The sequence below is a fragment of the Cynocephalus volans genome, chromosome 9 (genome assembly GCF_027409185.1).
Source record: "Cynocephalus volans isolate mCynVol1 chromosome 9, mCynVol1.pri, whole genome shotgun sequence".
Lineage (NCBI taxonomy): Eukaryota > Metazoa > Chordata > Mammalia > Dermoptera > Cynocephalidae > Cynocephalus > Cynocephalus volans.
This window is the reverse complement of record NC_084468.1, coordinates 40,870,904-40,896,938: the sequence shown is the minus strand read 5'-3', so window position 1 is coordinate 40,896,938 and position 26,035 is coordinate 40,870,904. Positions and strand designations below refer to the sequence as shown.

The 26,035-nt window shown below is 33.7% G+C and overlaps 1 protein-coding gene across 2 annotated transcripts in view; it reads left to right on the top strand.

Annotated features, from left to right (window-relative positions):
- GABRG1 (gamma-aminobutyric acid type A receptor subunit gamma1) overlaps positions 1 to 3,456 on the top strand; it is a 69,652-nt gene extending 66,196 nt beyond the window's left edge. For both annotated transcript variants that reach the window (XM_063108012.1, XM_063108011.1), the window contains exon 9: positions 3,190 to 3,456. In XM_063108012.1, the coding sequence (XP_062964082.1) occupies positions 3,190 to 3,456 (267 nt within the window). The remainder of the gene's footprint in view (positions 1 to 3,189) is intronic.
- The last annotated feature ends 22,579 nt before the right edge of the window (positions 3,457 to 26,035 follow it).

Here is a 26,035-nt window from a genome sequence, read left to right as displayed (position 1 = left end):
GCCCCACTGTAGTCTTTCTTTCCTTCCTTCTTTCTCTCCTCAAGCCCAAAAGCATAAGTAACAAAAGAAAAATAAACAAATGGGACTATATCAAACTAAAAATTTTTCCTTTCCTTCTACACAGCAAAGGAAACACTCAACAGAGTGAAATAACAACCTACAGAGTGGGCGAAAATTTTTGCTAACTAAGCATCTGACAAGGGATTAATATCCATAATATACAAGGAACTCAAGCAATTACACAGTAAAAAACAAATAACCCAATTAAAAAATGGGCAAAGGAGCTGAATAGACATTTTTCAGAGGAAGACATACAAATGGCCAACAGGTACATGAAAAAATGCTCAACATCACTAGTCATCAGGGAAATTCAAATTAAAACCACATTGAGATATCATCTCACCCCAATTAGACTGGCTATAATCGAAAAGACAGAATAACAAATGCCAGTGATGATGTGGAGAGAAGGGAACACTCCTGCACTGTTGGTGGGACTGTAAATTAGTACAGCCACTATGGAAAAGAGTATGGAGGTTTCTCAGACAACTGCAGGTAGATCTTCCATACGATCCAGCAATCCCACTTCTGGGTATATACCCAGAGGAATGGAAATCACCATGTCGAACTCCCATGTTCATCATATCTCTGTTCACAATAGCCAAGATATGGAACCAACCTAAATATGTATCAATGAATGATTGGCTAAGGAAACTGTGGTATATATACACCATGGAATACTAATATGCCATAAAAAATGAATGAAATTCTCCCATTTGCAATGACATGGATGAGCTTAGAGAAACTTGTGTTGAGTGAAATAAGCAAAGCACAGAGGGATGAATATTTTCAATTTAAAATGTCACCGCAGTAGAAGTTCTCCATGTTATTGGCTACCAGAGATCAGTCTGTTTTTTAGATGAACCACTTGCAGATTTACTCCACTTTTGTGCACTTTACTGTTTAATCATCTCTCTCATGCACAACTGATATGTTCTGACAAACACAGTGCATTTCCATTCTTGGAAGCACTGAATAATACATAGAATGTGTTTTCTGTCATATAACCTTAAAATTACCAACTAATAAACGTATTTTAATCATTTTCATTCTGATTCACATATGAACACATGCTATTTAAGTATTAAGTGACAAGAAGATGAATATCTGTCTCTTTCTTTTTCTTCTCTTTTTTTTCCACATAATTTTAGTGCTGCACTAAAATTTAGAAGTCTAGTCAAGTATCCCGAAGTGTTATTTTTTAAAAATCTGTCATTAACATTTAATAATAGACTGCCTGTGCTTTTTATGATATGTCTAAGCAAGTGTAGTCATGAATTTATTAGTGATTAGGGTATTGCTCCTTATCTTCAAGCTGCACATTATTTTTCTATTATGGATATCGTGACCTGCATAATGCTTTTTATCTTCTTAAAATATCACTAAATGTGTTATTTGCTTCTTTTTGCATCTACTGAATTTTTAATATCTAGTGGCTTACATTATGTTTCTTTTTAGAAATAAAATGGGTTTGAATACAAGTCCAAATTTCAAGAAATTCTTATTTTATGTGTTTAATTTTCAAACTCTGTTCCACAAAATATTTAATTTTCATGGCTTTTAGATTTTTTTTTTTTTTTTTTAGTTTGGGATAAAAACATTTTATTAACATTTACATTAGAAAGAATTTAATATCAGGGTAAAACCATCTTTACAAGCTCAGTGTTGTATTTTTATTAAATTTATTCATTTTTACTTAATCAACTTATAGTAATTTTACATTTTTATGGAGTACAGTTGATGTATTAATATATGTATAAAATGTGATAACCAAATTAAGGTAATATTCTGGTATTTAGTGTTTTGATCATAATACAATTGTAACATGTTGTAAGAGTAACATCTTAAGATAACCCATGATATATGCAGAAGTTCTGAGGGATAAAGAATTACTAAAACTGCAGTCTTCATTCATATTTTACCTGCCACTTTATTCAAGGATTCATTCATTTTTTTTTTCAGTTACATTTTTGATGAGGTTCAGGTTTTTGTTATTATACTTGTATGTTTGTTTTGTTTAGCATTTGTTTTACAGTCAATAGTGATATATTCTCATCAGGAATTGATAATGACAATAACAGTAACAACAACAACAAATATTACCTACTGACATTTGAATACTTGCTATGATTCAGATAATTTGCTTGGTGCTTTATGTGCACCCTCTCATTTAATCATCAAACAGATGCACAGTGTTGTTATTATGACTTTTGTACAGCCGAAGACCGAGACAAATGAGCAGTCACATTTCCTGTTCAAGTTTACACAACTCTACTGGACAAAGCTAGAAATTCAGCCCAAGTTTGTCTGACACTGGAGTGCTTGCCTTATTGTTCCAAAGTATTCTGGCCTTGACTGATTTATAATACTTTTTAAAGTTCTTTCTACATTTTCAGTATAATTCAGAACATGGTATCATAAAAAGTTAATTTGATAGGCATTCTGAATAATCCTGATAATAATGTTAGCTTTCATTACTGGGAAAGATAGAACTCTAATCATTTTACATAAGTTATAAAATTTATTCATTACAGCTGTCACAAAAATTAGATTTCAGCTATGATGATAGCTACCTTGGTAGAGTGAGCAGAATTTTGAACATCATTTGTTCCCAAATCTGAATTTCTAAATCCTGCACATCCTCTCTCTTAAATATGGTATCTTGAACTTATTCACTACTACAAACCTCATATCTTTTTTGTCCATCCAAAGTTTCTCAAATCTTTTGCATTATCAAAATGATTTCTTTACTATTTATTGTCATTATTACAAAGATAAATACATAATATACATATTTATGGCATTGCAAATTTTTAGTGTAAAATAACAGAAATATACAGTTATTCTCCTTTTACAATCAGATTCATGGTTGACATTATTTTAGTCGATCAACTTTCTGAACATATGAAATATATTTTTTTTTTCAGGAGCATTTCTTTGAAAGGTAAACAATATTGTGTTACAAGTAATTTATTATATAAAAACACGTTAGAATTGAAACGACTTAACTTTTGGGAATCATGATTATGTTTATTGCACATAGCCTCCTAGAGTTTGCCTGGATGAGACAAATCTATCTTTCTTTCTGCTACTTTTTTTGTCTGAAAAACTCATTTTTTTTTTTTTTTTCAGATGTCTCCTGGTTTTCATCCTGGATCTACTCTGATTCCGATGAATAGCATTTCTGTGCTGCAAGAAGAAGATTATGGGTATCAGTGTTTGGAGGGCAAGGATTGTGCCAGCTTCTTCTGCTGCTTTGAAGACTGCAGAACAGGGTCTTGGAGGGAAGGAAGGATACACATACGCATTGCCAAAATTGACTCCTATTCACGAATATTTTTCCCAACAGCTTTTGCCCTGTTCAATCTGGTTTATTGGGTTGGCTATCTTTACTTATAAATTCTACTTAGTAGGCAAAAATCATAAGAAGTCTGACTACATCCAATATAATCTTTTGTACTTCAGCAACATGAAGTTTATATTTAAAATGCAGAGAAACGAATGGTTAAAATGTGAATAGTATTGTAACTATTTTAAGGCCTTCATAGGTAAGTAAAGTAGCAGCTTTTAGATTCATTTACTTAAATTTATATGAAAATGATTAGTGGCAAAATCCAGTATATTAGAATACTATTATATATTTTTACTTTAATTTTTTAAAAATTTACTTATATTCTATCAAGATTTTGAATTTATTATAAGTTCTATGATTCATATATTAAACATGGAATAATTCTAATACATATTTTGTTTAAATATAATCGATCATTGTTTGTAATGAGAGACTACTACCTAATGTTTATGTAACAATTTTTTGCCTAGAACAGATTGTTAATTCGATTTTTCTTCTTGCTTTTTATTTGTAGGCCCTGTTTGGAATGCAGTTAGTTAAAAACATAAAAGCATGAATTCCTTGGATTTATTTCCAAGAAGTTTTACTCCCAACAAGAGATTAATTTATTTTAAAATTATTTATCAATTACAGAAGACTTATGAAAAGGCCAAATTTTACCTGTATTTTAATCCAGTACATTTTCTGACACAATATTAAATAGAACTCCAATTAAATTTAGAAACTATGTGGGTGATTTGCAAACTTGGATGGAAACCACCAAAGTCATTTATTTTAAATCAGGAAAAATGTTACATTTAACCATTTTATTCTCTGCCTCATAGCACTTATGAAGTATAAAGAGGTTAAAATTGAAATGGTAAAATCTATCCACACTGAAATTAAATGCAGAAAGAAATAATCTTTTTTTTTTTTTTTTTTTAGTGTTCTGTGAGAGTGTTATAGTTCTTAAATTAACAAAAGTATTGAGGAACAGTACTTGTATTTACTCATTATGGTTAAAGAATTATCTGACAAATTGAATTGCAGGTGAAATTGAGGATGTGGTCTTAAATATGTGCTATTAACATTTTTCAGACCAGAAATGTTTGGGAAACAGTGTAACGTAGTGTCTTCCAGCTCTAAATTTCTGGAAGCAGTCAGTTTCACAACTATTGTTATGATATTCTCTTTTCTAGAAAATGGGGCAGCCTCAGAAGTCATGTTGAAGGTAGAGTTTTACTAGAGACATCTTTAATGAACATGAGTGTGGGAGTACTCTAAATTCTTAAAGAAAGGAGTAGATAAAGTACACATAAAACCCCATTATAGGTAAAGTCTATCAGTTAATAGTTTCCAAAATGTTTCTTTTGTTAAGGGAAGAGTTAAATTTAGTTGTCAGTGATTATATTCATGTAAGTAGTTTGGCGTATCGGGTGTTTATAAAAATTCCGTATTCACTTATTTAATTTTCTGGAGAATCACCAGGGTCAGCTTGGAGGTAACCTTTAAAAATTGTTTCCATTGTCAAGAGCAATTATCATGATGAAGAAGAGTTTTATGATCAAGACACATGTTAACATTTCAGAAGTTAGCTAGCACCTGTACATTTGACATTCTAGTTTTTAATGTGATAATTGATAATTCCCCCTCATGTTTAGTGAATACCTGAATGAGACTCTGGCATGTTTACACTTATATTTTTGGAATATATAGATTTTTTCTCTCTTTAATCTAAATATTTTTCATTGTGTGTATCTCAGCTAAATCTGAATTTTTTCACTTTGCTTACAACCTCTGAAAAATAAGCATGAATTGAACAATTATGCCCAATATTCACCTATGCTGCTTTTTTTTTTTTTTTTTTTTTTGGATGGAGAGTCAAATTAAACTTTGGCCATTTATATAGTCATTTGCAGATGATTCATGTATTCATCTCTATAACACTGAGTATTGATGGATATTGTTAAGGTGAACATTCATTAAGGGATAAATAAAAAATGAAGTACTCATGAAGAATAGAATACTTCACTAAAATGTATTATGGCTATTTCCGTGTTTTCAGCTATAGCCTCCCCATCATCATAGGGCGGTTTTGATTTTGAGACTCTTTCAAGTGCATCTGAGCATGACTATATTTTAAAATACTTAAAAATGTTTGACGTAAATATCCTTGATTTTCTCATTGGTGTTTCATTCATTTGGCATTAAATGTTGGCAATATTTACAGGTGGAAATAAAATTGATAAAAACATGCTTTTCTATATACATTCCTTGTATATATCATCAGAATAAGCACTTTGTTTTCAAAGCCAGTGGTATTTTGAGCAGTTTTATTTAAATATGCATATCAGAAAGAGAGATGTACAAATCTCATTTCTAAAAATAAGAATGAAAAGGTAAAATTAATGCATTTAGTCTCTCTTTACAAAAAAGGAAATAGAGCTTATTTTCAAAAGTGATGCAGTCAATTTCTGTTTCTTTCTCCTTTCAAGTAGTAGTTGTACCATTTTGAAAAATAATTTTAAAAAAATCCTCTTTCTCTAGGTGAGTTATGTCTTAATTTAATGGAATCACTGGGACATCTATTTCCTGCACACTTTAAATATTTTTAAAACTAATATAGACCAAAAAAGTAAATACAAAGGATGGGGAGGATAACTGGAGCAAAAGAATTTAGGAACATTTGGAAAAATATGACTTTATATAGACCCATCCTCTTAGTGTGTGACCAGTATCTAGAAGTTCTGAAAATGAAAAATGTGATTGGCGCAGTTTTATTCTCATGGATTTACAATGGCATAGTAATATTTTATTTATTCTTGGATTTCATGAACAAAAGTAGGCTCACTTGAAATTAATTCCTGTAATCCCAAGTGCTTTCTGGGGGAAAGAAAAGTACTTAGATTTCCTGAGAATTCAGTAGAGAAAGAGAAAAATTCCCCAGTAAATCTAATTAAATATAAAGTTTTGATATAAGTAGGAATTAGACAATTCATTGGATGCATTTTATTATAAGTTAAAGACAGATTTTATTAAGGAATTTTAAAACTGATCAGCTTTACACTAAGGCACAGTAACTGTGTAAACATAGAGACAATCATCAGGGGTTTTTTTTCTTTTTTTCCTTTACTGTGTTTCCGTATTCTGACATCGATATATAGTCATAAGATAGATTCTATTTTTCGCAAAGAACAAGGACAAAATTGAGGGCTGCGTTCTTGCTGATGATTCAGCTCTGAAAAACAAATGGCTGATAGTACTCTCACGCCAAGGGGTCCATAACTGTAAATGTGAAATTGCATTTCAAGACAACGTGTTGTGACATAATGCTTCCGGTTCTTTATACAAGGAAGGAGATTTAGATAAGATGATTTGTTTGAGTAAAATTTAAATGAATAACCAGTAACTGAATAAACACAAAAGAAATGAATAACTACATACACAAAATTATCAAACTTCTCTAACAGTGCCTATTTCCATTCTTGCAAAATTTCCTGCAGCAAGATAACACATTCACAATTATTTCATTGCTCTTAGTACTGGAGTTTAAGTGACCCAATAGACATTTAATTATTTCTCATTTGTTCCACTAGAAACCTTCCAAAAATAATTTCTGACCAAGTTATTTTTCTTTATATCATATTTATTCAGCTCCTAATATGGCAAATTCAGCTCTTCATATGGCATCACACCCTATGAACGCCAAACATATTAGGTATTATATATATTTTTTTGTCACCCTTTATTATTCTTTTTACTTCTGGGAAGGCCTTGACAGGCCACTCTAAAGTTCAAAAACCATTTCAAAGTCTTTATCAAAACATCCCGAATAGAATTTACAAACACTAATCATACAGTTGCTCTAGTAAATGTAAGGTCAATTCCTTTTTATGTTTGCATTTTGGAAGTGAGGTAACCTAATTCAAATATTTATGCAGCCCTTTCTATGTACAAAGTTCTGTTCTAGATACAATAGTGAATATAAAGATGAACCTTCAAGGAACATATAATATAGTTAGAAAGGTAAGAGGATTAATTATACAATTTAGGGGAGGGAGAATAAATAACTCTGGGAAGGTTTAATGGAGGATATGTGTTTAGAGATGGGAGCTTGAGGATTCAATACGTCAATAGGTGAGGGAATTAGAGATCACAATTTTCAGCTGAGTAAATAACTAGAAAAGAAAAACCCACAAAAACATGGGCACAAATGAAGATCCCATTTTAGTTGGAGGGTAGGATTCATATAGAGACAATCAAAGGTGAGTCTAGAGAGAGAATGATCCCTACGGTGGAAAGGCACAAACACAAACTTCAGGAGGATAGGCGATATTGTAAATTCATGAAGGCTTCATAGAGATACTTGAGCACAAGAAAGCCATTATTAAAACTGCAGAAGTTTCATCTTACTGATGTATGATGTTTGAAGTAAGAAAAGCCAGTTAAGGAAGCTTCTGTAACATAGGAGGTGAGAGGGGATGAAGACATCCCCTGTGATGACGTATTCTGATGACAGGAGTCTTCAGTGAGGAGGGGGAGAAGAGAGCCTGAATAAGAAAGAAAAGTAGCAGAGATTAAGCTTTGATTAATAGGCAGCCTTAACTGAGAGACATGGTGGGTGGGGGTTGGGGAGGAATGTCCTGTATTGAATGATACTTGTGAATAGACACTCAAACACTACGAGGTAATTCTGGATATATTACAATCTTGTTTACTGCTGCCTTTTAACCAAATGCTTCCTCATCCTATTGATGTATGTTTTTCCCACATTAGGAATGAAAAAAAAGAATAATCTCCTGAAGTGTAAAACATAAAGTGATCTGTCCAGCTTATTATTATTTTCTTTCTTTCTTTTTTTTTTTTTTTCATTTCCTTCATTGTCATGTTTATTGATTATTCAACGCTCTTTTTTTTTTTTTTAAGTTTTATTTTGTCGATATACATTGTGGCTGATTATTGCTCCCCATCACCAAAACCTCCCTCCCTTCTCCCTCTCCCCCTCCCCCCCAACAATGTCCTTTGGGTTTGCTTTTTCAAAAAATCTGTTCCTCATTATAAAGGCTTTCTCTTCAAATAACCTCTTTTATTTTTCTAATGGAAATATATATAACATATGTTTGAACAAAGAGTGGAAGAAAGGAGATCTGTGGATAGAAATAGGTCACTGTGAGACCAGACAAATCCAGGAAGTTGATTTCTGATCCTCAGACAATTTCTGAAATACTTGTCTCAGAATAAACAAATGGGTTTTTATTGGTAGACAGTGAAAGGTACCATACCAGGATCCTTTGAATCTGTGAATAGTAAAGACTATATAACCAGAATGCAGTTAAGCAGAAAGGGCTAATTAACAAAATTTTAACACATCATTTATCTAAATGAAAATAGTTGGGGTCATTATAAATCACTGTGATAACAGTTATTTGCATCCATTAAGTGTATGCAGTCACTTTGCATAAGAAAGTTTTACGGCTTGTAATTATAATGGCTTCTGTTCTGCTTCTGTCTTGTCCTTTTCAGGAGCATTTGTTAAGTGTGTGGCAAAGGTATCTCAATTTTTCCAAGTATTCTGTACCTCCACGGTGTAAAATCAGCCCACTAAGTTGTTATGAAATAATGTTAACTTCTCCTAAAATGTGTCTTTTTTGATAGTTTTCATACAGCTATGCCCCTTTATTGCTTTGGAGTATGTGATCATGAATTTAGCATTGAAGTTAATTTCTGATCAATGTTGTTTCACATTTTTTCACTTAAGAAAATTAATTTAAGACTTTCTCCTTGATAAGAGAGTTTTGAAAAATAATCAAACTATAAAAGGTTAAGTAAAGAAAATTAATGTTTATGCATGATTTTTGCTGCTAAGACTGTGAATTTCTAGATTATTCTAATAATTTGTGATTTTGTCTTATTCTGAACTGCGAGATATTCTTCTCCAGGTGAGTCAGTGAGAGTAATATATATTAGCTAGGATTAATCCTCAGACCATTCTGAATTCCAGTGTTATGAAAATGTCTTCTTTCACTTGAGGAAAGAATTATGAAAAAAAAAAAATTAAAAGCCAGAAAATCAGGAAAGAAACTGTCTTCTGCTTCACCCTCCAAGCTCTCTCTTCCTGCCACCACAGTGCAGTATTGAAGAAAAAGTTTGTGATTCTTCTTTCAGGTTTAAAATAACAGATATACTATTTTTATAAAAATGTGAAGAGAGTGGGAAAGTACTTACTGTTTCTTGAGTACTGCTTTGTGTCTGGAGCTTTAAATGCACTATATATAAATAATTTAGTCTTCAAAGCAACAAATGGTAAAACCGAGACTCAGTATAGTAGATACATTCTGCAAGCCCTTATACCTGTAACCTAAAATTAAATTTAGGTACCTCTAACTGTAAGGATACTTATCTTTCAATTACACAGACTCAGATGAAAAATGATTGATTGCACATATCCAACACTAGAACATGCTTCCTTCTCAAAGGGGAAGTAGGGACTTACAAAACGACCCACTTCAGCCTATTTAAAACACAAGAACAGTATATTATTCAGTAATAGCATAATAGCATTATCCTTGTATCCCTTACTTGTTTCCAGTGGATTTTATTTCAGCTGGAACATTTTAGATATGTACTAAAAATTACTCCTGATATTTAATCAAAGTATAGATCATTGACTTTTTAGAAAAGGGTCTGGCAAACTATGGCCACAGCAGTGATTATTGGAATACAACCATACCCACTCATTTACATATCATGTAAGGCTGCTTTTTTGTAATAATGACAGAGTTGAGTAGTTGCAACAGAAATCAAATGGCCCATAAAGCTTAAATATTTACTCTCTGGAGTATTACAGAAAAAGTTTGCCAAAGCCTTTTTCAGAATAATTTTACTATGCTCATTAAAAAGCACCACATTCAAAAAATGCATTTCCTTATTTTTAAAAAAACTTTAAAAGAAAAAAGATCTTGTGAAGAGAGTCTTATATGAAGTAATGCAATTAATTTCTTTCTGCTGTAGTTCAGACTCTTGACTTCCCTCAAAGAGACATTAATCAAAGATATGCCCTCTTTTTCTGAATCTGTAGAAAATTGTTGTTAATTTGTTTCATTAATGAAAATATATGCTGCTTCATTATGATTTGAGTGTTAGTTGAAGTAGATAAAGTAGGTTAGAAAGAAGGTTTTTGTTACCACCAAAATTGACACAAGATGCTTTAAATTTAAATAAAGTGATAAATGCAAAATACCAATTTTAATAATTTTTCCCCTTAAGACAGCATAAAGTATGTTTCCTCATTACATTTTTTGTGCCAATATAAAATTTTTCTTTTAACAATATTTTTCACAGTGCTAAAATTCAAGCAGCCCTTTATGAATAATTTTATTGGAATAAATATTTAACTCACCTTGCACATTACTCATGTGCTTTCTCTCTGCATTTCAGTATTTGCATTTCAATTATTAAAATTTACACTTTAAATAATCACAAAGAGTAGTTTGTTAGAAACGGCACACTGAATAAAATACAAGAGTTTCTTTAAGATAATACTATGTAGCTTTAGTGATGATATACTCTGTATTTACCATAAATCAAATATCTGAATATTGATTCATGTCACTACTAAAATTTCTTACATTCATATGAACATTTGTTCTTTTAATTTTTAATTTTTTAACTTCTTATCTTCAAATTGCTGTGCTAAAATTCCAATTCCTTCTGGCTTGTCTTTTTAAAAAATTACTATCAGTAAAAAGTTGAAACATTGAAAACCTCTCTTTGCATTAATATTAATAACTAATATTAGCATATTGCTTTAATATACAAACTATTTTTATTAATGATCTTAGCTGACCATGCAAAGCCTATGGAATATGACAGATCAACATTAATCTCTCCATTTGACAAGAAAACTGTGAGCCAAAGAGCTTGAGTGGCCTGCGTAACATTACACACATCAAGCTCAAGCCTTTTGCTTATTAATTTTGTGTTTACAATGTAAACCCCAGGTTTTAAGGCATATCATAAAATAATTCAAACCATTTATATCACATGCTTAATCCCTCTCATCATCCCTGACTTTGTCTTCTGAAGGATGAGTGAGAAAAGCAAAAAAAGCCTTAATCTCATTCAACGGTATTTTTTATGATTTTAAGTCATGGTCCCAGAAGGAGAACAATGGAATACTCAAATCGAGTAATTTGAGGAGGATTTAATAAAAGGGCACTTTAGGAAAGCATAAGAAAGAATTTGGAAATGCCTCCAAGGATCGTTCAGAATCCTGAAACTAATTACAGAAAGAGGAGATGGGGACAAAGGACCAAAGGGGATGGGGTAGTTGTAGGAAGCTGTAAAGAAATAGCTGTGGGCAAAAGGACACCTGTCAGGAAGTGTGACCTTCATCAGCCCAAGGACTTGGGCAGCTAGTGGCAACCTGCCTGGAGGCAGCCTGTGGACCAAACACCCCAGTGACATCACTTCCTTCCTCTCTCTGCTCTTCTGCCTACTGAAGGCCAAAGGGCAAGGGGACCGTAGATCTAACCCATACAGGACAGTTTTCTGGTACACAGAGCAGAAGCAGGAGAAGAAGATTTGGAAAGGGAAATAGAATTATCCAGTGTCATGTTTGAGGACACTATTCAGAACTGATTAAAGTTAGCCCACTTTGTGGCACATATTTACTTTCTTCCTACATGGAAAACAAGAGCCAGAAGCCGCCCCTGGCAACTCTGAGCTCTGCCTCATGTTGCAGGGTCAGTGGCCACAGCTGGGCCAGGATGCCATGCCAAGCTTGTTCTCCATCTCTCTAGCTCTGTTTCCTCTGATAATGGCAAGGAAAATTTTTGGCACGTTGGTACAGTAAATGCCCAAACAGATGTTCTAAAAGCCAAAACCTGATTTACTAGATTTCTTAGATTGGCATTTGTTTCCAAAATTCCAGTTTATATGTATGTGTGTGTATATATATATATATATATATATATATATATATATATATATATATATATATGTATGTATGTATATATATATATATATGTATGTATATGTATGTGTATATATCTATGTATGTATATGTATATATATGTTTATATGTATGTTTATATTTTGTTTGTTTGTTTCTTTGTTTGTTTGTTTCCATTATACAACTCTTTTTCTTGGCAATTTGATTGGAGTAAGAGAAGCTGGACCAAGACAAGAGCAGGGTTTTCCTGGTTTTTCCTTTCCTGCTAGGAATGCAATAATAAATAAGACATAGTTTCTGACTTTGAATAATCTAGAATCAAATGAAAACTCAAATAAGAAACAGAAAATTATGAGCAATCTGACATGAGCTATACTTAGGAAATAAATTGAGGGACATATAGGAACCTAATCCAGGTTTAGCTGATCAGAAGCTAAATTGAGATATAAAAGATTATTAGGAGTTAACCATTTAAAGGATAGTATGGTGTTAAGCAAGGTAATATTCTAGAGGATAAAAAAGTCTCTGATGATTTCTATTTTAATTCTCCTTTCCCCTCTTTCTTTAGAATCTCAAAGTCTGTACTCATTATTTTTAAATATATATTTGAGCATTCTGCAATATTTTATACAGAAAGTACTTTTACAATTGCATTTCTCATTTTGAGTTGATTTGTGTACATAGTGAGAGATAAAGATCTAATTTCATCCTTCTGCATGTAGATATCCAGTATTCCCAATAACATTTATCTGTTTATTTTTTATTCAAAATATTTTAACATTTACTTGTACATATTTGTGGGGTACAGTATGTTGTTCCAATATATGCATATACTGTGCAATGATTCACTTAGGGTAGATAGCAGAGTTTTGTACTCAATAATCCACCACTTTTCCTCCCCTCCCCCCCGGGGATCAATATTCTACTCACTACTCCTATGAAAACCTTTTTTTTTTTTTTCTTAGATTTCACACATGAGTGAGATCATGGGGTATTTGTATTTTTGTGCATCATTTATTATGATAGTTTCCAGTTCCATCCATGTTGCTGCAAGTGATAGGATATCATTTTTTTAATGGTTCAGTAGTATTCCACTGTGTAAATATGCCAAAGATTTTTTTATCCATTCATCCACTGATGGACATTTCAGTGGATTCCATCTCTTGGCTGTTGTGAATAGTGCTATGATGAACCTGGGAGTGCAGGTGTCTTTTTGATGAATCAATTTCATTTCCTTTGGTTATATACCCAGTACTGAGATAGCTGGATCATATGGTTGATCTATTTTTAGTTCTCTGAGGAATCTTCATACTGTTTCCCACAGGGGCTGTACCAATTTACACTCCCACCAGCAATGTAGGAGAGTCACATTTTCTCTGTTTTCTTTGTTGATTTTGTGTTGTTGCTAATAGCCATTCTAACTGGAGTGAGATGATATCTCACTGTGGTTTTAATTTGTATTTTCCTGATAATTGTGATGTTGAACACCTTTTCATATACCTGTTGACTATGTTTATGTGTTCTCTGGAAAAATGTTTATCAATTCCTTTGCCAATTTTTAATCAAATTATTTGTTTTTAGTTTTTTTCTTACTATCGAGTGGTGTGAGTTTCTTATATATTTTAGATATTATTAACCTCTTATCACCATTTACTGAAGAGACTGTTCTTTCTCTGTTGTGTATTTTGCACCTTTCTTGAAAATTGTTGGCTGTAAATGCATGGGTTTATTGCTGGGATCTCCATTCTGTTTCATTGGTCTGGTGTCTTTTTATGCCAGTATCATGCTGCTTGGTTACCTTTGCTTTGCTCTAGCTAAGTACTCTGATTACATAATAAGTTCCCTTGTCTTAAATTCTCAATAATATCTATCACCCATGATCACTACACACCCTCTCAGACTTTCTGAACACTCCTTGGCCAATATTTTACCAGTGAGTGCTTGGCAAACTACATACATTGTGTTTAGGCACTGGTTTGAAAGGGTACAAATTTATCAGTACACTTTAATCTTCCTGCCTATATATAAAAAGAAGTCTAATGGAAGCAACAACTTTCACTTGAAATTGGAACAACTGTTTTAAATTGCATTACTTACCTAGTAGTTGGTTTTGCATATGCAGATACTGGGTCAAACACTATAGGCAGATCACTTCTTGAAAAGTGTGCTTTTGCTCCCGCCAGTATTCTTACTTTGATGAATACTGTCCTAAATCTGGTATATTGTAAGAGATAAATGCACAGTCCTTTTCAAGTTTTACTTGAGTCTTCCCACTAAAATGGAAACCTTGGTGCATTTCATGAGATAGTTTATGGAAGGTTTAAAATTACAAAGATGAGCATGCATTTCAGATTGAATTTGATGCAACTCATTCATCACTTTGGGGCATATTTGCTCTCTTTGTCCTATGGAGGCACATACACACAAAACCCTGACTCAGAAAAGAATCATTAATACTATAAATTACAGTAAAATAGTATACAATTAGTATTTACTGTGTTTCTAGAATTATTTACAAAAACATAATCAAGCATGCATCAAAAATATATTGGTAGTACTGACTGGTCCTGCAATCGAACATTTGTAGTACTACATGAGAACACCATAGTTTAAAACCAATTTGACCACCTTTGACAAATAATTGTAATACAGGAAATTGAAGGTGACATATTGAACTAACTATAGTGGAGATAGAAGACAGGTTTTTCTATGAGGACTTGTGAGAGGTAATAGATTCTAAGAATGAAATATGAGTAAGAGATAAAAAATAATATGACAATAAGAAAAAGTAATGATAGCTAATGTATAATATGTACTGGCATTGTCCTGAAAGCTTTACTTGTAATAACTAGTTTAATCCTTACATTATCCCTAAGAAGTAGGCACTGTTATTATCTTCAATTTATTCAGAAGGAAGCCGAGACACAGAGTGGTTGAAATACTTGCTTAAAAACATAGAGAAAGTGAGTACTACAACTGGGATTAAGCCTAGGTATGCCATCCTGAGAGCCTGTTCTTGTGAGCACTCTGCAAAACTGCCTCTCTATAGTCCAGGCTCCTCAAATGCAGCCTAAGCCCTAAAGCATTATTATGAACGTATCTTGTTCTAGTCACTGACATTGGGGGATAGGGTCAGCAGAACAAACATTTTTATTATGGAATTAAAAATAGAAGGTTTAATTAAGGGTCTGACAAATTGAAGAAAGGGATCATTTACTTTAATTCATATAACTAGAAAATCAAGTTCTAGCACAAAATTGCAAGGATAAGGGTGGGAGGAAAAATCAGGCAATCTCCAAATGGACTCTACAAATTTGTTTTAAATTTTTTATTAATTAAAATTACTTCTACAATGACTCCACAATCCCACATACATATTCACATAGTCAAAAGAATTGAAGGCAGGATCTCAAAGAGATATTTGCACACTCATGTTCATAGCATTACTCACAATATCCAAGATGTGGAAACATCAAGGGATGCTGTGGGTTAAATGTGTCCCCCCAAAGTCCATGTATTGGAAACTTGATCTCCATTGCAACAGTGTTAAGAGGGTTGGAAATCCAATTGTGGGGTTTGAAAGGTGGAGACTGAGAGGTAATTGGAAGGCAAAGATTGTGTCCTTGTGAATGGATCGATCCATTCATGGAGTAACGGGCTGATGGATTAATTGGCTTGCATGGGCATGGCTCTGATGCCTTTTCTGAAAGGTTAGCTCTTTCTTGCTCATGCCATTTCTCACTATGTGACACCCTGGTTGCCACGGGATGCTGTAGAGAGTTCCTACCCAGAAGAAGGCTCTCACCAGATGTGTTTTCTGAGCCTTTGACTTGCAAGCCTCTGAAACTGTAAGAAATAAATTTCATTTCTTTATAAATTACCCAGTTTCATCAATAAGCAATAGAAATGGACTGATACAAGGAATGAATGGATAAAGAAAATATGATAGGTACAACAATAAAATATTATTCAGCCTTAAAAAAAAAAATTGTCACATGTTACAACATGGAAGGACCTTGAAGACTTTATATAAGTGAAATAAATCAGTCATGAAAAGACAAATACTGTATGATTTTATTTACACGAAGTATCTAAAGTAGTCAAACACATAGAGACATAAAGTAGGATGGTGGTATCCAGCTGCTGGGGAGGGTGGGGGAAATGGGGAGTTGTTCAATGGGTATAAAATTTTAGTTTTGCAAGATGAAAAAGTTTTAGTGATCTGTTGCATAACAATGTGGATATAGTTAACATTACTGAACTGCATATTTTTAAATGGTTAAGATAATAAGTTTGGTCACGAGCTTTTTACTACAGTTAACATATATATGTATATAAATTACTTCCTTGCAGACTGGATGTAGATGCATGAAATCAGAAATAGGCATTATAGTTAGGAAAATTACAAACCTTGCTGTGTAGTAAAAAAGAGAAGTGGCTTTAAAGTTATGCAGAACTGGAATCAAACTCTAAATATTTCCTTATTTTGTATGACCGTGGATAAATGACTTAAATGTTTAAACCTCAGTTGCTTTTTTTTAATCTGAAAATTGCAGCTAATACATACTTTATTAAATATACATTTAATAAAGATAACTTTTATGGGAACATTTGGTATTTTGCAAGTTCTCCAAAACTGTTAGCATTTCCTCCTGATATGTTTGTGAGGGGAAAGGCTTATGAAGTGGAGATTTCTTGAAATAATGATTTTTTGATCCAGGATGGTAATAGAAAGCAGCATTATGCAGCAGTTAAAAATGTGGCTCTAAATTCAGAAGTCTCGTTTCTAGCCCAGCTCCATTAGTTACTGGCCATATGATAGCGGGAAAACTACTTAACCTCCCAAGCCACACTCATCTCAACTGTAAATCATGGATGACAACAATCACCCTAACCATACAGAATGTGCAGCAGCCACTATGAAGTGAGTGCTAACAAAAATAATACAAGCTTTCTTGCTTTTTTCTACTCTAGAGACAAAGGAAACAAAAATATTTGTCTTTCCAAACTTTCTTATAAATTCATGGGTGACCATATGATCTACTTCTCATTAATGAGATGTAAAAAATGTACCTAGTTGGTCTTGGTCTTTTTATCATGCTTTTTTTTTTTTTTTTTTTTTTTTTTTTTCCTTAAGGAATATTCTAGGCCAATGTATAAGATCAGTCTTTAGAGCTCTTGGCCTTCCCCCTTTTCCTTCCTGGAATTCAGACACAAGACCTGGAGGTTCAAAAGTGGATGAATTATTTTGCTAAAGTGTCATAAAAGTCTTGAACTCTTTATCCCAGGATTTCTTATCTTTATGGATCAAAAGAAAACAAAACCCAATTTGTTTATGACACTGCACAGGATTACTGCAAGATGAAAGGAAGCAAAAGGAAGAAATCACTTAGCACAGTGACTCACCTTCAGCAAATTATTGTTAACAGACAGGCATGCCTAGTCCAATGTTCCTCTCAGAAACTTTCTCATTCATATTCTATTATGCTGAGCTTATGTTAGAAGAAGAATACATTGGTATCAATCTACATGTGGGTCAGAATCCAATATTTTCATTAGTCTCTGAACTTTTGCCAATAAGTACATAATCGTGAAGAGCCAATTGCATTACAGGTTTGTCCAGAGCTAGTTCTAGTACTGCCAGCTTGTCCAGAGCTAGTTTCAATATCTTCTGATTGATTAGTTAAACAGTTAAGAAAGCAGACATTGAAAATTACATGTGAATATATTGTAAGAACTTCCAGAAGATTTTGAATAAAACATTTCTAATATGGATTTCACTGTTGCATTAATAAAAAATGGATGTACAACTGGTTTGGACATTTTTATGAGTCTTAAAATATCTGGGGGGAATAGGGTGTTTTCCGTATTCTCAACCCTTAGTTCATTGATTAGTTTATTGAGCTGTGCTGACATCCTAGTGTAAAGCTGATTCATTTTGTGATTCATAATAGGAAAAGATAATAAGCTGAAATGCTTCTTCTACTATTCTGGAAAATGTATGTTTCCTAATGGTCTTTAAATAATGTAGTTTTCAACCATGACTTGCTTTCCTTAAACTATCAAGATAAAAATTAAAATAACATTTAAAGTAAAATGATATATTTATCAGTAAAGATGTTTCTGGCTCTTTGAAAGACATATGAATTCTATCATACTTCTGGAGTTCTGATATTTACCAAGCTAGATGCATGTACATTGTATTTTCCACAAATTGTTGAAACATTATTTCCTAATACACATGTTCTTACAATGAGACTTTTATCTTCCTCCCATTAAGAGGTTAAACCTATGTTATTTCTTCATAATCTGGGTAGGCTTGACACACTGAGGGAAGTAATGTTATAAGAGTCCAATATTAGGTCATGGAAGGTAACACAACTTTTGCCTGATTCTCTTGGGGCAGGTGGTCCTACAACCTAGCCAGCATCTGGGAGGAAGCACAGAATAGTCCATGCAGAGAGATCACACGGAGGGTAATGTGTAGGTTTTCTAGCCACTGGGCCCACTGAGGTCCCAAATGACAGCCAGAATCAACTACTCAATTTGTGAGTGAAGATGTTCCCAGAAAATCCCTGCCTTCAGGCATTCAATCACCTGCACCTTCCAATCTTCCCTGGTGAAACCACAGAATGGTGGAATCAAAACAAACCATCTCCACTGTGCCATATCTGCATCCTTGCTCTACGAAAATGGAGCCTATTAATGTGATTGTTCCATGCAGTAGGTTTTGGGGTACTTTGTTAAGCAGTAATAGTAACTGTCACAACTTGTCTTTAGAAGTTAAGGAGCTCTGAGTGATGGAGCCCAGGATTTTTTAGTAATAGTAATTTTATAATTTATACATTTATATTATCCCTCGCATTATGTTGAATAAATGTGGGCTTCATTAATGCATGGTGTATTAGTCCGTTTCTGTTGCTTATAAGAAAATTACCTGGAACTGGGTGATTTATAAAATATATATATATATATATATATATATATTGCTTACAGTTTCTGAGGCTGGGAAGTCCAAAGTCCAGGAAACACATTTGGTGAAGACTTTGGTGGTGGTGACAGTGACAGCAGGGTCACACTGTGAAATGGCAGAGCAGAGAGAACAGAGAGTAATCTCCTCATTCACTCTTTTTTTAAGGCCCTCAGAACCACTCTTATGACCACCATTTTTAATCTTTTCATTATGGCATGACCCTACAACCTAATCACTTCTTCAAGGCCCCACCTTTCAATTACCATAATAGGACTTCCTACTCTCTTAATAGTGTCACAAATTTAGTAAGGGTCAAGTTTTGGGGGGACAGTCAACTCAAGGCATTCTGTTCCTGGCCCACCAAAGCTCACACATTTTCATTTCCAAACATTTCATTCATTTTGTCACCAAACTCTTCACTTGTTTCAACTCAAAAGTCCAAAGTTCGATGTCCCTTTGGTGAAACTGAAACAAGTTATCTATTTCCAAGATAAAATGGTGGGACAAACATACGGTACATATCCCCATTACCAAATGGAGAAATAGGCCAAAAGAAAGGTGTGATAGATCCAAACAAGTCTTAAACCCAGCAGGGCAGGCATTAAATCTCAGCTGTTGAATCATGTACCTTGAGTCCATGTTCGACATCCTCTGCATACTGGTGTGGAGGTTGGTCTGCAAATCATCAGGAAGCTCAATTTCTGTGGCTTTCCTGGTTTCAGGTGATGCTTCAGCTCTTGCTGGCTGGCGTTGCATGCTGGTAGCTCCACAGGTCTGGGGTATCCATGGCTGTCCTGCTCTCATGACTCCACTAGGCACGGTGTTTGTGGGGTTTCTCTGCTGCAACTCTGACCCTATGTTTCCACTTGGCGTTGCTCTAGTAAAGGTTCTATGTGGTGACTCAACCACCGTGACAGATCTCTTCCTGGGTCCTGAGGATTTTCCATACATCCATTGAAATTGATGTGGAGGCGCCCAGTCCCCCACAGCTCTGGCATTTTGTGAGCCTGCAAATTTAACACCACGTGGATGCTTCCAGCTTGTAACTTCCAAAGTTGCAGGTCCAGCCACACCTGGGGCCAATTTAGCCACAGCTGGAGCAGCCAAAATAGCTGAGGTGCTTGTGCTAGAAGCAATTTCACAAGTTGGTCCTGGGCAGTGAGCCTGTGCAGGGTGCCTCAGGCCTGTTTCCTGAGACCATTCTGTTTCTGTAAATGGAAAGGTTGGCCCCAGAGGCTTCTGCAATGACTTCAGGGCCTTTCCTCTCCACCTTCTCTTGATAATCTTTCTTTTGTACTAATCTTTTTAGCACCACTGAATTTTTCTTCTGAAAATGCTCCCTGCTTCTGTGCCACATGGCCTGGCTACGAATTTTCCAAATCTTTATGCTCTGCTTCCCTTTTAAATTCTGGCTTTATGTTATGCCTTTGCCACCATAAGTCAGTGTAGGCTGTTAGAAGTAGCCATGCATTCCTGAATGTTTTGCTCCTCAGAAATTTCTTCCATCAAACTCTGGTTCACAGTTCTTAGGTTCTAACTTTCACAAAGTCCCAGGGCATGGACACAATTCAGCCAAGTTCTTCCACAGTCATAGCAAGGCTGATCTTTGCCTCATTTTCCAATAAATTCCTTCTTATTTCTATCAGAGACCTCCAAAGAAAGGATTTTACAGTCCATATTTTCATAAGCATTCTTGTCACACTATTTAACTAGTTGCAAAAACAAGCCAAACTTTCCCTTTCTTGTCTTCTAAACTCTCACCAGCATATAAGCTTTTTCTAGCCTGCTCCTCCAAATTCTTCTAGCCTCTCTTCAACACCCAGTTCCGAAGGTACTTCCACATTTTCAAGTATTTGTCATAAGCAACACCCCACTTCTCTGGTACCAATTTTCTGTATTAGTCTGTTTCTGTTACTTATAACAAAATTACCTGGAGCTGGGTGATTTATAAGGAAAATGAAATTTATTGCTTACAGTTTCTGTGGCTGGGAAGTTCAAAGTCCAGGGAATGCATTTGTGAAGTCCCTGGTGGTGGCAACAGTGATGGCAGGTTATCACATTGTGAAATGGCGGAGCAGAGGGAGCAGAGAGAGTAACTTTCTCATTGACTCATTTTTTTAAAGCCCTCAGAACCACGCCCCTGATCACCACCATTAACACATTCCCTAGGCATGGTCCTACAACCTAATCACCTCTTCAAGGACCCACCTTTCAATTATAATAATAGGATTTCTCACTCTCTTAACACTATCACAATGGGGGTCAAGTTTTGGGGGGACATTCAACCCAAGGAACATGGATATATATTTATCCCTTAATTCAAATACCTTCTAGGCCAAATAGCTTACATAAGCATATAATTTCTGAAGCAGCCTAGCCAAGACTGATGAATTCGTAGATCTCTTTGCAAACTTAAAAGTATATATCGAAGTCTTAAATTGGCTCAATTCTCTGTTTTTTTCACTTCTACCCTTGTTCACTGCAATCAATTCTCTATGCAACTGCCTGAGTCAGTTTTTGTTTTTGTTTATAATATGAATTAAGTCAGTTACTTATTTCCTAGAAAGTCCTGCAATATCTGGCCTTGCCAACATCTACCAGTTTGTCTAGTGCCATTTAAAAAACACTAAGGTGTTCAAAGTTAAGGACCTTGGCAGAACCTGTTATTTCTGCTTAGACTGTTCTTTCCCCTATAATTTATTTTGCTGGCTCTTTGTAATCTTTGAAATCTGAGTCTAATTGTACTTTAAAGGAGGCATCTTTTGACTATCTTATAAATGTGGGACCTGCCCTCAATTATTTTCTGTTCTTTATGTTTGACATTTTGAACTTCATTTATTCTCTTTATGTCACCTAAGATAAGCAATAACTTACATGAATATATACACACATATTTATTTATTTTATATATATATATACATGTTTGTCCTCTATGTTGACTTCATAAATAAAGCCAGGGCCAAAATAGCTGCCATGAGAGAAGAAATTAATAACTATTATTTGAAAAAGTCATTGAAACAATGGTTCAAAAGAGAAGTAAAAATAATAATTATATCGTGATTAAAATATAACACACACACCTTATATATCTCACAAATGTTAAGAAAAATTCTTTTTAAAAAGTATAGAATAAAACATATATTTAATCAGGTGAATGGACAGTATTTAATGCTATCATTATCAACTTGGAAGACAGAAAATGGATGGAGTGACAATTTGATCAAATAATAAAACAAACCCAAGAAAAGAAGAAAAGCCAAGAAAAAGAAAAATAATAAAGGTAAAGACAGAATAATAAACTGATAAGCAATATATAAACTGAATTGATAAATACAGGTGGGAAATAGTAAGAAATTTGCCTCCCATCCTGAACACAGAGCTTCTTAAAAACTTGGATTTCCTGACCCAGAGGGTGTTCGGAGAATATTTTGCTCTAATATTTGGACTCTGCACTAATTCTCCACATGGAACTCTTAAGACCTGAATGATAGGAGCATCTGACACAGAGCTTCTAAATCCCATGGAATTTCCTGGGTTATATGAGCTTTTTTGTTCTAATAAGGCAACTCTCAGTTAGCTCCTGAATAATGTATGGTCGTCCAGAAAGACTCAGTCATGATTAGAAGCTTGAAACTTTCAGAATCACCCCCCTTTCTCTAAGAGGAGAGGGGGCTGAAAACAGAGTTAGTGATTGATCTTGCCTACGTGATGAATCCTCCATAGAAATCCCTGAGCTATGGAATTGGGGGAGCTTCCAGGTTGACAAACACATCCGAGTGCTGGGAGGGTGTCACAACTCAACTCCATGGGGACAGAAGCTTCTGTACTTGGAACATTTCCAGATCTTGTCCTATGTACCTGTTCATTTTGGTTGTTTATCTATATCCTTTATTACATCCTTTCTTAATAAACCAGTTAAAGTAAGTAAAGTGTTTCCCTAGGTTCTGTGAGGTACTCTAGAAAATTAATCAAACCCAAGGAGTGGGTAGTGGGATTCCTGACTTATACTTGGTAGGTCAGAAATACAGGGGACAACCTACTACTTTGCCATTGGTGTCTGAAATGGGGGGAAGTCTTGTGGACTGAGCCTTTAACCTCTGAGATCTGAAATGAATTAGAGGACACTCAGTTGGTGTCTCCTGGAGAATTGCTTGGTATGTGGGGAAATACTCCTGTGCTTCTGGTGTCAGAAATATAGTGTTGAGTCGCTGTGTAAAAGAGTAAGAAAAACACTCTGTTTTTTTTTTTTTTCTATTTCTATTAACAGGCAAAAAAGTAAAAGAGAAAAAAGTAAAATACAAAAACCACTGGCAAAACAAGTGAAAATAAAGAAGGATAACTCATGTTACCAAAGTTGTAAATGTAAGGAAAATAAAACATCAGACAGAGAAATATTTGAGACATCTGAGAATACTTTGTGCAATTACACAATAGTAACAAGGCAATGTGGAATATTCAAGACTGACAAGAAAATATTAGCTACAACAACATCAAAGAGAAACAAGGGAATAAAGCACTGGAGCAGAGAAATTTAGCAGCAAATTATTTCAGCATTTCAAGCACTAGAATAGAAATAGATATTTAAAACCACTCAATTTGACTTTCTCAGAAAATTTCTTTTAAAAAATTAAAAACGCAAAACTAAGAAAACTATAGCCCTATTGAATTAATGTATATAGGCAATACACTCATACAAATTTCTAGCAAATAAAAATCAGCAAACATACTCCTATCACTGACAGAGCTATCTGTCACCATGACCTCCCAAAATGAGAATCCAAGTTTGCAGTGATTAGCAATACCGCACTGAGATCATAAAGATGTAGCTTCAGAGAGCATTTTTCTGATGCTGGATTTCCATTTCTGCACACTGAATATTTAGTATGACATCTCATAAGTTAAAACAAAATTGTTAGCTCAAGGACTTAGAAAAAAATATTTTAGTAATAAATATGCTCATATATAAACATATTCTTAATATTTCAAGGAAAATAACAGTTCAATAAATGATTTATTAATTAGTTATTTTAGGCAATTTTACTATTATTGAAAAATTTCCAAATCAAGTAAAGTAATGAAAGAACATGTACTAAGTTTTCAATAAACATTATTTTTGTAATTTATAAAAATTAATTTCAAGTTAAATATCTAAGCTTACACAATCTTCCTCTTCAATTTTTTTCATATAAGAAAATATCATGCAGCACATTTGGGTTTTTTTTGTTTTTGTTTTTTTTCCCCACAACCTGCTTGTAAAACATATGAACTGTTTTTACAGATGATTTAATTCTACTATTTGAAAAATTCCTGACTGGAAACAGGGGGAATGTTAGGAAATGGAGCCATGTCAGGGACGAAAGTTGTTTGTCAACATGTGCTTAAATAGTGGCAATGCTTGATAAATTATTTCATTTAATTTCAGCAGTTCAACTGTGAAGTATCTATTTTAAAATTAGGTACTAAAAGTTTTGGTACTACAGTTTTCTGTTCCGGTCATGCTGGTAAATGACAGAGTAAGATTCGAAGCTGGATTAGACTGGCAGCAAAACCCATACCCAAGTTCTTTGTGCTATACCACATAATCTTTCATTTGATATTCACTTCGAATTAAATACAATATATATGTGTGTCTGTGAGTGTGTATGTAAGAATGTGTGAGTGTATACGTGTAGGCTTCCTTCATTTATGGTTTGATATGGAGAATAATAAGAGAAGCGTAGTTACCACTATAAGAAGCAAAATAAATTTAAAAACAAGTCACAGAAACGTTAGGCATGATGGCTGTCAATGTGATACAGTCATATGAACATAATGGATTATTTTTCTTAATGGCATTATTTTGGAATGATATTTTATTTCCAAATTGTGGAAATAAAATATTATAATTATGGAAATACACACATAAACATACTATCCTTTCAAAACTATATTAACAAAATAATTAATTGAAGCCAAATTGCCCTCAGGATTGATGAGAACATCTATTAATGAAATAATGCTTTAAAAAGTCATAAAAATAACCAATAATTTTAACAAACTTTAAATGTTTTGGTAAATTGTGAAAAATGGAAATAAATAGCATGTTTTTGATAATCACACAGTACTTGAGGAAACTCACTATTGTTTAAATTTTTATTCAAATCGATTGGAGTTGAAACATGATTTCATCGGCAATGGCTTTTAGTGGTCAAAAGCCACCAAAACAAAGAAACAAACAAAAATCTTGGATTCAGCTTTTATCCTTTTGCCTCCATCAGCTTTTCTATTCATTACTTCTAATTTTCATTTCTTCTAAATATAAAACATCTTCACGAAATGTTCAATACTAAATTTCAATGAACATTTACCCGAGGCTATCCTAATTACTTTCAAATCTTAAAATGTTTTCTGCTTTGTTTATTTTGTGAAACCCTGACTACACTTCCACTAACAGTAATCATTTGACATATTTTACATCTAATATTTTCATAGAAACCAGAAAAAATGTTAAATTATGGCCAAACAAAGAACTATCTACTATATGCAGTGACTTTAAATCTACCACTCCAGTTCCCATTTACTAGCACAATTGGATACAGTCCAAGTATTTCAAATCTCGTCTTAAAAATGTGAATCAAAAGTCCTTCCAATACCTGAAAAACCATGTGTTACTAACTTCTGTTTCAGGAATTTCTTCCAGAAACAGTATAATGACTATTAGTCTTGAGGTTTAGTGTAGAAA